Source organism: Erithacus rubecula, assembly GCF_903797595.1.
Source record: "Erithacus rubecula genome assembly, chromosome: 19".
Lineage (NCBI taxonomy): Eukaryota > Metazoa > Chordata > Aves > Passeriformes > Muscicapidae > Erithacus > Erithacus rubecula.
The window spans coordinates 2,489,368-2,502,717 of record NC_136671.1 but is presented as its reverse complement, the minus strand read 5'-3'; the positions used below and the strand labels follow the sequence as shown (position 1 = coordinate 2,502,717).

The 13,350-nt window shown below is 37.7% G+C and overlaps 1 protein-coding gene across 2 annotated transcripts in view; it reads left to right on the top strand.

Annotated features, from left to right (window-relative positions):
• SPECC1L (sperm antigen with calponin homology and coiled-coil domains 1 like) overlaps nt 1-13,350 on the top strand; it is a 62,617-nt gene that overhangs the window by 30,096 nt on the left and 19,171 nt on the right. For both annotated transcript variants that reach the window (XM_079322779.1, XM_079322778.1), the window contains exons 8-12: nt 764-930; nt 2,570-2,661; nt 7,437-7,527; nt 9,355-9,438; nt 10,627-10,783. In XM_079322779.1, the coding sequence (XP_079178905.1) occupies nt 764-930; nt 2,570-2,661; nt 7,437-7,527; nt 9,355-9,438; nt 10,627-10,783 (591 nt within the window). The remainder of the gene's footprint in view (nt 1-763; nt 931-2,569; nt 2,662-7,436; nt 7,528-9,354; nt 9,439-10,626; nt 10,784-13,350) is intronic.

Below are 13,350 nucleotides of genomic sequence, written 5' to 3'. Positions count from 1 at the left end.
GATAATTAGAGATGCTTTCCATATACAAACAAAAACAACCTAAATTGTGATGTATTGTAGTTTGAATTAGGTGCTCCAGATATTTAGAAACTGAGTTATATGTCTTTAAGAAGTATTCAAGTCTTCAATAGAGACATCTTGGACAGCACCATTTGAATCCTGACTACATTGCCTCTAGGGGTCAGATATGTATATAGCTGACAGTAATGATGCTTATGATGTGTGTATGTGAGACCATTGTTTTCTGCATGGATGGGAATTTGGTAAGATTTACATTACATTTAGCCCAGCATCTAGTAGGATAGGAGATAGTAGAGGCAGTGAAAGTTGGGGAAAAGCTGATGCTGCCTTAAGATGTAGACCAGAAATATATTCTTGCCTCCTTAGTATTTAATTGTTTTCCATGTATTCAGGTGGAAAAAACCTCCAACCTCTGAGATGATTATTTTCATGTGGAATGATGAAATCCTTAATCTCAACTTTTTCCATCTGTGTATGTGAGATAGGAGTAGGAATTAAGACTTACATCAAATATTGATTTGATGGAGTTTTTTTACCAGATGCTGAGCTCTGTTGCTGACAAATAGTAAGAATTTACAGTGAAAATTTGGGTTGATAACCTATTTCTGAATTAGAGTGGAAAGAAAACTAGTTAATGTAATGACCCATTTGGACCATAGATTTTAATTCAGCTTCAATTAGTGTTGATTTTTTTAAGACACTGCATGTTAAAATGTTTTTTAAATACCCTAAATGACTTCAGGCAGGAAGAAGAACGTGGTCGAGTGTACAATTACATGAATGCAGTAGAGAGAGATTTGGCAGCTCTGAGACAAGGAATGGGCCTGAGTCGCAGATCCTCCACCTCCTCAGAGCCAACTCCCACTGTGAAAACACTCATCAAGTCCTTTGACAGTGCCTCCTCCCAAGGTGAGTCCCAGCAGCTGCTCCAAGCTGTCCCTCTTCATGTGAGACCTGGTCATCTCCAGTGGCTCACCTCACTCAGAGCAAACTGCTTTATCCTGCCCTGACCTCCATCTGCTGGCTGCAACAAACCAACCCAAACTGGATTGCAGAACAGATTGTTCACTGCAGTTAAGTGCAAGCATCCTTTTTTTGTCTTGTCTTTATTTTTCTCTTTGCTGTCGCATTGCCAGTGACTCATATGCTGGATGCTTTGATTCAGTGCTCCTGTATATTAGAAATACATAAACACATATGACACATAATTATAGCTGGGAGTACAGCTGATTTCAGCCTGATTATTAAAATCTGAACTTAGTGTACCAAATTAAGCATTTTAAAAGCCATGTAATAGCTAGAGCTGAGTTTATTTCTTTTAATAACTTTTATCTTAGACTCAGAGCTCTAATGACAGTTAAAAGTAAGATCCTGCCAGTATCACCTATTAAAATATATGGGAGATATTTTCTAAAATGAAAGAAGTCTCACTCTTGAGACAATGGACTTTACTGTGATTCTGATTGTGGAAATAAGTGGTGTTCTTCTCTATAGGTGACCAGAATAAGGATTCCAAGTAATTATTCTGAAATGAGAAACACTTGGGTTTAGCCTTTAACTGCATATGAAACCTTGTATGGATTAAAATATTTCCCTGGCCAGGTCTTTGGGTTTTGACTTTCATGTCCAACAAAGTCACCATAAGTCTCATGTGAAAAGGCTTGGTCTGAAGCAGGAAGCAGACTAAGTTAGCAGGGACAGTACAGTACTGTGCACAGCAAAGCTGCTTTTTACTGCTTAGAGCCAGGAAGTCTAAGATGTAGAACCATCTCTGTTATTTAACCATTCTGCAAATGCTTCTATTTCCATGCTTGCTTGTTTTCTTCATAAGTATTCACAGTTTTTTACTTTTCTAGTGTTAATTTGGAAGGCTTTTTTAGTGTGTTACTGGAGGAAGATGCTTTCTTGCCAGTTAGTTTAGTTAAATGATAAATCCTCTCTCCCTTCTTTGGAATATTTCATTCCAAGCTAATATCTGCTTTCTACTACAGCATTCATGTCTCATCATGTTGTTAAATCATCAGATCACTGATTCACCAATTTAGAATTTTTCTGTTTTTACACCTTTCTAAAAATGTTTCTTGTTTAATCCCACAATTTAAGGTATATAATAATCTAGTGCTTGTGGACTTTGATTAGAAACTAGAAAGGAGAAGCAGGTGATATAGTTTATCTTTCTTGTGTTACTGGCAGAGCCAGGAGCCTGCTGCTATCTCTTTAATTGTCTGAAGATCAGAGAACTAGTAATGCCATGATTTACATCTGCCAAGGTAATAGTATCCTGCACCTTAGCCTTGTCCACCCCCAGCAAACTCAGGCTTTTACCATGGATGATAGAAAGACAGCAAATGAAGGTAATTGCAGGGGAGTAAATGTGTAGGCATACTTTCAAATGACTTTTCAGTCAGTTGCTAATTAAAATTCTGAGAGTGTGATCTGGTAAAACTGGTAATGTAAAGTACAAGGTGAGGGTTGTCTTCAGCAGTCTCCTGCTGCACTGCAGAACAGTGTCATGCTCACCATGGCTTCCTTTCCATGTTCCTCCTAGTTCCAAGCCCTGCTGCTGCCACAATTCCTCGCACTCCCCTGAGCCCAAGTCCCATGAAAACTCCCCCAGCTGCTGCTGTATCCCCTATGCAGGTGGGTGTTTTACGACTGCATGAAACTACAGGTGGTAACATATAAATATTGGCTGATTTGCTGGGGAAATGATGATAAAATGTTGCCTTAAGTAAGCAATTACTAAACTTCTCAGTCTAACAAGTCTTCACTGAGAACAGCATTGGAAGTTTGGAAGTTTTTGTTAAAAATTCACAACCATTGCTATTCCTGTGCTTTTAAAAAGCATGAGAGGAAGACTTTATTTGCATTCCTTAGTTTTAGAGTTGCTGTTTGTCAGTTCTTAGTCCTGTGCCTGTCAGGGAAACAGCAGTAATCCCCTTTGGCAGTGGACTAAGGTCTGTGCAGAATGTGTCAGCCATCATCAGTGTAAATGTACCTTTCAGTGCAGGCCTGACGAGGGAGGATTGAAATAATTGCAAATTTCTGGTCTTTGTTAATTTTGCACTGACAGAGTTTGGCCAGTGGGTGATGGTGCTGTGTATTTTGTGCTGTCCCTCTGAAGCTTTATCCTTTTGCTGCAGCAGCCTGGGTGCACTGAGATGGGCATTGTCAGGACTCTGATGTTCAGCTCTGTAGATCTTTGCTGGTGTAAAGTGAGATTTTGGCAGAAGACAACCAGTTTAAGGACAAAGCAGATGGGACCAGATTCATAAAGAAAAAAATTGAAGCACGTACTTTGTTTTACTCCTTTAATATCCATAATTCTCCTGTTGCCTTCAAGATAATTGCTATCCCAAAGTTCCAGAACTTGATTTTCACTGTAGGTCAGTGTGATGTTTTTGTTAATAACATTCTCACTGCCTGGACTGAGGATTCTGTAGCCATATTAGCTTTCAGTCCTCAAGGAACAATACCTGGAACAGACTCACTGTTCTCCTGTTCTCAGACTAGTGCAGCTTTTATTCATTTAAGAGTGAATTTCTTGAAACAAATAGATAGCCTTAAAGCAAAGAGAAAGAATTAAATGTTTTTCTGGGAGAGCTTCTGCTACTTCTTGTGGTTCAGTCACTCTTGACAGCAGTTTTCTAAATTAGTGCAATGTGACGAGTTCGCTGACAGATGCTTTGTTCCTATTGATCTGTCTTTATATTTCTGTTTATTTCTGCAGTCTTGTGGGAGGAGACAGACTTAATCTCATGTTCCAAAGAGCTGAACCAGACCTTTGGCAGACAGAAGGCTTTTTGGTGAAGCCTAAGGCTTATCTCACTTTATTTACCTGTAAATTAACCATGAACCAAAGTAATCTCAGAATACTGTAAAGCTGCTTGGGTTTACAGCTCTTGTTTGATGTTCCTGATCTGCCAGACTTACTTGAATTTTGAATTCAATTTCTGGTATAGACCCAAGTCATTAACAGCTGGATACTCATTAGTGGGAAACATTGCCTGAAACACAAAGGGGAGGGTGTGTAAATGAAAACAGCTTCTATTGTCTTTCTGAAGATAGGTGGTTTTCTTCAAAGTGCTTGTAATTATCCAGAAGGCAATTTGATTTCATGACCTCAGCTATGTGAATATTTTCTGCTCAAGAGAGAAGGGGGTTGAGTTTTCTTTATTTTCATATTGCTGCCTCATTTTCTACTGTTACGTTCTATGTCATTCTTAAAAACTTTTTTGTTTGTGCTCTCTTGCAATTGAAAAGCAAGATTTGAAGAAGTAATCATAATGTGAGCTAGCCTATTGGCTCCCACCTTGTAGAAGTGTCTCAGTTTGAAAGCCAGGTGTCTATTTGGGAAGGCAGGAGCCTCCCTTGGACTTGTAAACCCCCTCCCTCTGAATTATTGTATTTTTGAAATTAAGGGACTCTCAGGCAAAGATATGAGGGTAGGAATAACAGTTCTTTACTAGTATGTATAGCAAGTAGTTAGTGTTTCTTAGCAACTTATGGGAAAAAATCTATAGGTAAGAAGGAACAGAGGAAAAGAAACCCCCACAAGAATGGATCTATGGTTTATGGTCTATGAGGAAAAGTGGATCTCTGTATGGGTGTTGTAGTGTTTATTATCATTAATCTTGGTTGCTTTTAAATGCTGTCATAGGGGAAATATTTACATGGGCACCTACTGAGAATCTGGCACCATGTTGATACTTCCATAAGATGGATTGGTTGCAAAAAACATTGTCCAAGTACAGATGCAGCAACCATGTGCTTTGTCTTTGGGCTATGTCATGAATTTTCTCAGTCTTGAAGAGTTGTTTGCTTGGTTTGTTTTTCTTTACAACTGTGTATGTATAATGAGATAGATTCTTGGATAAATTTTGCAACTCAAAACAAGCAAACAAAACCCCTTCTGGCTTCAGGTCCAAGCCTGCAGTGGAGCATAGCTGTGTTTTACTATGGCTCTTAGCAGTACTGCAGAACAATTTAGGAAGAGAGGTATGAAGAGAATGCACTTCAGAATGTGAGAACAGCCCAGGTGGGTTAGCCCAAAGCTTAGCTGGTCTGGAATGCCACTGGGAGTGCCCAAAGCAGAGGCCTAGGGAGGGATATAAGGACAAGGGAGTCTCTCTGCTGCTTCCCCTGGGTACTTTCTTTTTCTGTTTTGTAGCTGGAGGACTCTCTGAAACAGACATGTTTTCATATTTACAGGTTACCATTGAATGTCCTGGTTTGCTTGGAGCTTATAAACTTCCAGGTTCCAAGCAATTTAGTGTCAATCTGTGAAAACCTGTGTTTGTTCTGCAGTGCCATGTGTAGGTGCACTGGCATGAAGTGCAAAGTGATCAGGGAGAGGTACCTGTGTGGTGGTGATGGTCATGCTTCCTTCCATAGCTGACAGACACGAGGATGATGAGTCAGAAACCAAATATTTGGAGTTGAAGGGATTAATTCATCCTGCCATAGTTCTCTTTCAAATTTGAAGCATGTCCCAGATACCTGTGCACTGCTACATAGGTGAAGGCAGGTGAAAATAGATAAACATCAGTTGGTCCATGTTCCTCTGGTTTGCAGTGCATCAGTCACTGTGTTACTGCTGGGTAGCTGTGAGATATGGAATAAGGAACTAAACAGTTTTTAGTTAAACTGCCCTATCTGCAGTGCCAACAGGAGCAAAGAGACAACCAGTTTGTCAAGACCAATATGCAGCAAGTCATCAGCTGAGTGATACAGCCACCTTCTGACAATTTTCATAAAAGATATTAGTTTTTAAGGGATAAATTCATGAGGTTATCCAGCTCTGTACACACCTGTATTTCTTAGCTGAAGCTCTGTACACACCTGTCTCTGTAGTGCCAGTCCCAAAGCTAACCAAAATGAAATATTTTTATTTTAGCCTCATTATCACTTTTAGCTGTTTCCTGGGGTGGGGAGATGGAATGAAATGGTTCATTTTGATACAGATCTTATCCTTTAGTTAAGAAAGGTTGGGGAGGTTTTTTTAAGTAGGTGATGTAAGTGTGAAGGGAAGCTGTTGAGGGGAAGCTGTTGAGAATATTTCTGTGGCTCACAGTCGCTTTCACCTGCACATTTAAAGGTATAATCTTTGTTGTGAATGTGCAGGACATTGGGTATATGAAGTGATGAAATTCTTCATGCTGTACATTGGCAGTTGTCCTCTCCATTTGATTTCTAGCACAAAAGCATAACTCTAGTTTGATTCAATAAGTAGCCCTGTAATCCTGCCTCTGCTATGGGACGCTGTAAAGTATATACTGTTATATTGTTTTAATCACAATTCTAGATTTTTCTGTCTTGGCTTCATAATTTGGCATGAGAAACATCTGACCTTTAGTATTTTATGAAGATAAGACTCATTTAACCTTGGGCCAGATGGAGATCTGAAAGAGTTTTCATGATAAACACATTAGTGAACTGATTATGATTAAATATTGGAATCTATTAGAAAGAACAGGGTGAATAAAGAATGAACTGTAATTTGCAATAAGCTCTTTGAAATGATTAATTTGAAATAATTGTGGGCGATCTTCCATGAGTCTTTAGCAACTGAATCTGTTTCAGTAACTATAGGGGTAATTATTCCTTTGTACTGTTCACTGTGTGAGACTAAAATGCTACTTTTAGTCCTATTCAGTGCTTACTGAATTGTGTGTAAAAGCCATATATTCCTAAATATTTATATAAAACTTGAAAACAAAATGCTCAATTTTAGCTCTTTAGAGGAGAACAAAAATTAAAGTGACCTGATAAGGCAAACAAAAAAATTCTATTTTATTACATCTTCAACAAATAATGAAATGTGTTTCTCCATTTGTTCCCAGAGAATCTCAGTTAAATATGTGGGTACAAAAGCTCTTGACATTCTGAATAAACCCCATTTTTTCAGTAGTGTTTTTCTTAGCCAATAGTACTTTGGGTCACTCTCCCCTTTACACCATTCTCCCAACTTTCCAGATTGAGACACAAAGCTGTAATGGCTTATATTAATAACACAAATCATGCACTAACACCTTGGCTTTATATAGGGGGTTCTGTTGGTTTAAGTAAACACATCAAGTTTAACCAGAACAGGTTTGCTCAAACAAAATATAAATGAAGGTGAGAATTAATAGGGAAACTGCAAGAGCATTCACAACCTTAATTTTTAACATTGGTCTGAGAAACAGGTCTCAGTTTAAAGAAATAAATGTTACAGGATCAAGGCATAGTCAGATTGACAAAAGTAAAGGTTTTTAAAGTAAAGAAGGAAAAAATTTCAAAGGTTCCTTTATTTTTGTAGCTCTTTAAAATTAGTAATAATGTCACATCTGAATTTCTAAAGCTGATTCTGCAATTCCACATTTGTGTTTTTTTACCTTCTAGTTATGTGTGACTCAAGTATTTTTCCATTTCAGAGGCATTCTATAAGTGGACCAATCTCATCTTCAAAACCCCTTGCTACACTGACAGACAAAAGACCAAGCTATGCAGAAATTCCTGTTCAAGGTACTGATCCAAGTTCATTTAAACTTTGGGTTAGCACTGCTATTGAGAGGTTGTGTTTTTTTAATTACTATCCAAAACACTATCATGTTACGTACTTTTTATTATCAAAATATCTTAATAGAATCATAGACTAACTCATGTTTAAGTTCTTTTTACTTGTGTTTCATCACATGTGGTGGTGTAACACAAAGATGCTTTTTTGAATTTCCAGCAGAAACACAATTGCATGCTGAGAACTTGGTATTATTCTGACAAGTTTCACTGTGTGCATAAACTCAGATCGCTTGTAAAATCAAGATAAGATAATTTCAGGGACATATCTTGCAGCTGTCCCAGATACTAAAAATCCCCACCTCTGGGATTCCAAGTATTTGTGTGTAATTGGTTGTGGGTTTTTTAACCCCCCCAAAACGAAACAAGGGTGATGGTTGTCATTGTATTGTATGTGAATAATAAAATAAACTTATTAAGTATTGAACCTTCAGGAGCCAGATGAAAAATTGAATGGAATCGAGTGTTGGTTTATCTATTTCCCAATTTTCCCCTGTTCTGTGAACTTTGTTTTGTCTCTCAAAACACTGTTCACAATGTGCTCTTCCTGTGAGAATGAATGGCTATCATGTGTTGGGTGTAGCTCTCTGATTTATGCCTGCTTTAGGGGCTTTTTGTGTGTAGATGTTTCTCAAGATAATCCCCATATGACTCCAGGCTGAATATTTCCTCTCAATTTGGTATTCCTGAGGTCTGATGTTTTCTAAAGGGTTGGGGTTTTTTTTTGTCTGTAGCACTTCATAATAGTCTGTATATGCCAGATTTCCTTCTTGCTTTTGTTGAATCCATATTGAGGCTATTTGTACAATGCAGCTGCAGTTTTAATTTTAGAAACTTTGATATTTTTAGGAATATTGAAATGCCTTTCCAAGAAGATAATACATGATTCTTTAATTGTTACAGAGTTCAGGGGTAGACATAAGCTTAAACACAAAATGAATGGTATGTTTTACATGGCTTTTGTGATTTTTTTCAAATCAGTGAATGCAGTGTTTCAGTAGTGAGGTGCCAGACAGAATTCCTGTTTACTGCCATACAGATATATTTTAAATGTATTTCACCAGAAATGTATAGTTCTTATATCACATTCTCAATTAATAAATGGGGTTTCACTTTTCTTAATCCTTTTTTCCACGAGATTTTATATTCAAATTACTCTTAATGTTTCTACGTAGGAGTATGTAAACCTTTTGTTTGCAGTTTTTACTTGAAGCAGTATTTCATAATAAGAAATTGCTTTGATTTGTTGCTATAGAAAATTAATTTTGTTGTAGTTTTTTTTTTTTTATTCATTGGCATTAGGCAGAGCTAATCTTGCAATACAATATGCAAAGGCACCTTTTAGACTCTACTGCATGGAAGAAGAAAGGAAAAAACGTGTAGTTTTATTTAATAAAAGCCCAAAAAATGTCAATCCAACAAACCAGAGAGGAGAAAAAAAGAAATCACCTGAGATACAAAGCAATCTGCTTTACCACTGAACATTGTGAAGGACATATTGAATTCTTTTGGCCATGTGATGAATGTGGTTTCCTTTCTCAGCCTTTGGTTTAAGGGTATTTTTTATGACAGGGCAGGTGGATTAGCAGGAGGCTTTGGGGCAAAAGGATTAAGGTGCTCATGGTGTATTTGAGTGCTCTTCATTGGCAATGGGCAATAAAATCAATTGCCCTCCCTCAAACAGCCAAGCTTGGGCACTGGTGGGCAATATCTGTGAGCAGTTCTGAATGTCTTACATTTGTCTGGAATCTCCCTCCCTCCTTTTTGTCTGCCCAGAACATTTGTTGAGAACATCCTCCACCAGCCGGCCGGCGTCTCTGCCCAGAGTCCCTGCCATGGAAAGTGCCAAATCCATCTCAGGTAGTGCCATGGCTTTTTGGGGATCAGGGAAACTGGGAACTCTCATTTCAGCCACATACTTATACAGGTCTGCTTTGTGACTGGTAAAACCCACAGATATTGTTCAGAATTGCTGATGGTAGTTGCTGGACATCTGATGTTAACTTTGCATTTAAAAAACCCCTGGATTTGCTAAATAAGAGTTTATGCAGGGTGTTAGTTTATTATCAAGCTGTATATACTGATGTCTCAGTATCAGCAGGGGCTTCTAAAACCAAATCTTTATGAATTTTAGCACAAATAGTGTGATACAGTGAAAATGATGCTTTGTATAATCTAGGCAGAATTGATTTTAGATCAATATTTTTTTTTTTAAATGCTTGTATTTGAGTAAATGTTTACAGGTTTTGGATAGTTTTTGTTTGTCTTAAGAACCTAAACTTCTTGAGTCTGGTATTTATAAATTAATGTACTTGTCCCTAGGTCATTAGAAAATAAGTCCCTGATTTATGTAGAGAGTTAAATCTTAGATTTACACAAACATGAGCAATGGTGACTATTTAAGTATAAAGGCAAATCTCATACTTTTAACTGGAAACTCTTCCATGTAGAGAGCATGTAATAATTCCAAATTTGGTTTTATGGAGTACAATGCTTGTGCTTTCATTTGAAAGAAAAATCATTTCCTTTGATAAAATGAAGCAAACTCTGTGGAATGTGGCTGACTGGTCTCAGAACATTTGATATTCTTGTTGATGATATTTAATTAATGTCCAGAGCATCGCATAAATGCCAATTTTTCATTTAAATTAAATGGAGATAAAGCAGCTGTCATCTCTAAACTGATTTGGTTTTCTTTTCCCTTAACTATTTTAAGCTTTATGGAGTAATTGTATGGACTAGAGGAGAATAAATGCTTTGATGTTAAAATTCCTTCTCATTCACTAAATCCTTCAAATGGAAGTGGTGTTCTATTAAATTACATCCATCAAACATTCTTTGCTTCAAAATACAGGCTTGATCATAAATGTTTCTAGTGCAGTCTAAATCCTTCATATTTCCAAAGTGGAAAGTATCAAGAATGTTTACACCAGCTATTAGCTACAGGTTTCTCTGTGTAGTTTCTGAACTAATGCTTGTCTGAGAGCAAGTTTGAGAGTCTTTATGTTAAATGATAAATAATAAATGCATGGGCAATTCCCCCCTTAGTGTCTCGAAGAAGTAGTGAAGAAATCAAGCGGGACATCAGTGCGCCTGATGGAGCATCCCCAGCATCCCTCATGGCAATGGGGACCACCTCCCCACAGCTCTCCCTCTCATCTTCTCCTACAGCATCAGTCACTCCTACAACCAGAAGCAGAATAAGGTAAAAATCCTTTATTGGGTTAATTCCACAGCTGTCTGCATACCTCTAGTGTAAATACTGGTGCTGAGACTGCAGCCGTACACAGTAAAGATCTTCAGTGATCTCTAAGAGCTTCAGAAAGGCTTCTCTGCAGCTCAGCACTTGATTTAAAAGTTAGACTAAAACTTAAGCTTTTTAAAGTTTATGAGGTAATACCAGAACTTTATACTCCTCTAGAAAAGCAAGCTAAGTCATGTCACTAAATAATAATACCAGTTCAAAATTTCACTAAGCCACATTCAGGAAGTGAGCTTGCAGCACGTGGAGCAGATCATGCAGACTGGCTTGGACCCAGGAAGACCATGATAAACCTTAATTTCTGTAATCCCAGTTGAAGACAAAAAGCAGCATGCCATGTCTTAATCCCAGACACTGGCAAGTCTTTTTAAGAACCTTGAGTGAATGGGCCTGGGTTTTTTTGTCTCACAGATGGAGTCATAGTGCAAGTCTGAGCAACAAATGGCCAGACAACCTTCTTTAACTTGTAAGACAAAAGATAAGTCTGTGTTAAATTTAAAACTTTTCCTCTCTGTTGTGCTATCAGTCAGAGGACTTCAAAGTATTTAATCCTCATGTTATCCAAGTATGTCTTCAGCTCAGCTTCATAGATTGGGAAGTTGGCAGACAAAGGTTAAATAACTCTGTCAAGACTGTTTCTCACAGAGCTTCCTGACAAAGCTTTTGTACAACAGAAGTATTAAACTCTTAAAGTTCAGAGACACTTGCAATATGTATAAAATTCTAAGGTATTCTCAGCTGTGGGTGCTTTTGAAAGTGATTTTCCTGAAATCAGCAGAGACAGGTCTCAGTGCTGCCCTCCTTTTATTGTGTAGAAATTAAACTGAGTTTAATTGTGGGTAGTTTATTATCAGCAATTAATGTGTATGTTAACACCTAAATTTAAACTGAGTACATCCAGAAAGAAGTTTAAAAAAAAACCCTAAAACACCTGTGTATGATCTTTGAACTGGTAACATTGAATTGGTGTCAGTCTACAGACTGGAGCAAATAGTGTGGCATTCCAGGGTGAAACTGTACAGTTGTAATTAGGAAATCTGTGCTGCCCAACCATTGCCTGCAATGCTCAGTACTACCAAAGGCTGAATGGGCTGTGCAGCAGTGGGTGTGTGGTGATGAGAGTGGCCTTTGGAGTTACTCTGAGTGCTGCTGCTGGAGTTCTGTTTGTTACATGAACACATTTTCGGTTTTCCCCTACCTTTCTCTGAAAATTATTGGAAGATAACCAGTTATTGGTGTCATTCACTAGAACAAATACTTGCAGTTTACTGATCCCTGTTCTAGTTGAAACTTTGTTAGCTCTTTGATTTGGAATGCAGTTGACCTAATATGTGAGCATGTAAGATTTGTATGTCAAGCCATTTCTCATTGTCTCCATACAACTTAATGCTAATTTATTTTCTTCAGCAGTGTTTTCATTACTGAGAGAACCTGATATAAACCATGTGCTCTTGCTGGAATTTGAGAACGGGCTGTACAGCTCCCTCATGGCTAAACAGTATGTTTAGTGTAAAGAAACAGGGATATTTTTATTTGAGTTCTATTGTTGCCCCAGATCTCTGTTCTTCAGTTCTCACAGTGTTGTGTAACCCTCATTATAGATTGAATATGCAATCCCATTGTTACTTGTTTCAGTCACCAAAGGAAAAAATACACCAGTGTAAGTTGTTGATACTTGTCCTGATTTAAGAACTGAAGTGCAGAATTTCTTGAAGCATCATTCTGGCTGTGTGGTGCCTATGAATTTTAGGTACAGGTAATATATTTCAAATTTAAAATACCCAATTATTGACTTCCTTGTCATGTTAAATCAAGATGAGCAGTTAGGTTTGAAGGCTCAGCATCAAAGATATCAGTTCCTGTTTTGTGTTTACTGTCCTGCTGGGCATAAATTTTCATGCATATTTCAAATATTATATCTCAGTAACTTTGAGATCCTGCCCATCCATATGTCAGTGAAGACTGGCCAAGCAAATTGCAGTACATGTACTTAAGATCAGTGCCTTAAAACCTTTTCTTGTCTGTTGGGCCACATTCTCTTTTATGCATTGTCCAAGAGATGCTGATATGTGGAACAGTCTCTGGTGTTCTGTTTGTAGCACACACAGAAGAAAGCCACATTCCATGGATGCTTTCTTTTCCCTTAGCAGGAGCTGGAGAACTGCTACCTGTAAATCTGCAACAGAGAATCCACTGATGATTATGTATTATGTGACTCTTTCAAGTCACCATATGGGCTGTAAAGAACTAAGAGTTGAAGATTTGAGAGTGAATGTATACAATCCCTGTCTTTTGGGAAATATTCAGAAAGAGTAACTTAGGTTATTATCTCTGTGAATGTTGTGAAAACTTTGCTTACCTCTGATAGGACTCTTTAAAAATGGCAGTTGGGGAAGTCTTGGCTATCTTATTTTAATTTTCCAAATGGACATTATTAAAAACAAGAACAACTGCTGTCACACTTCATGTGTGGCAACTAATATCTGTAATGGTGTAGTATTTGCTCTTAT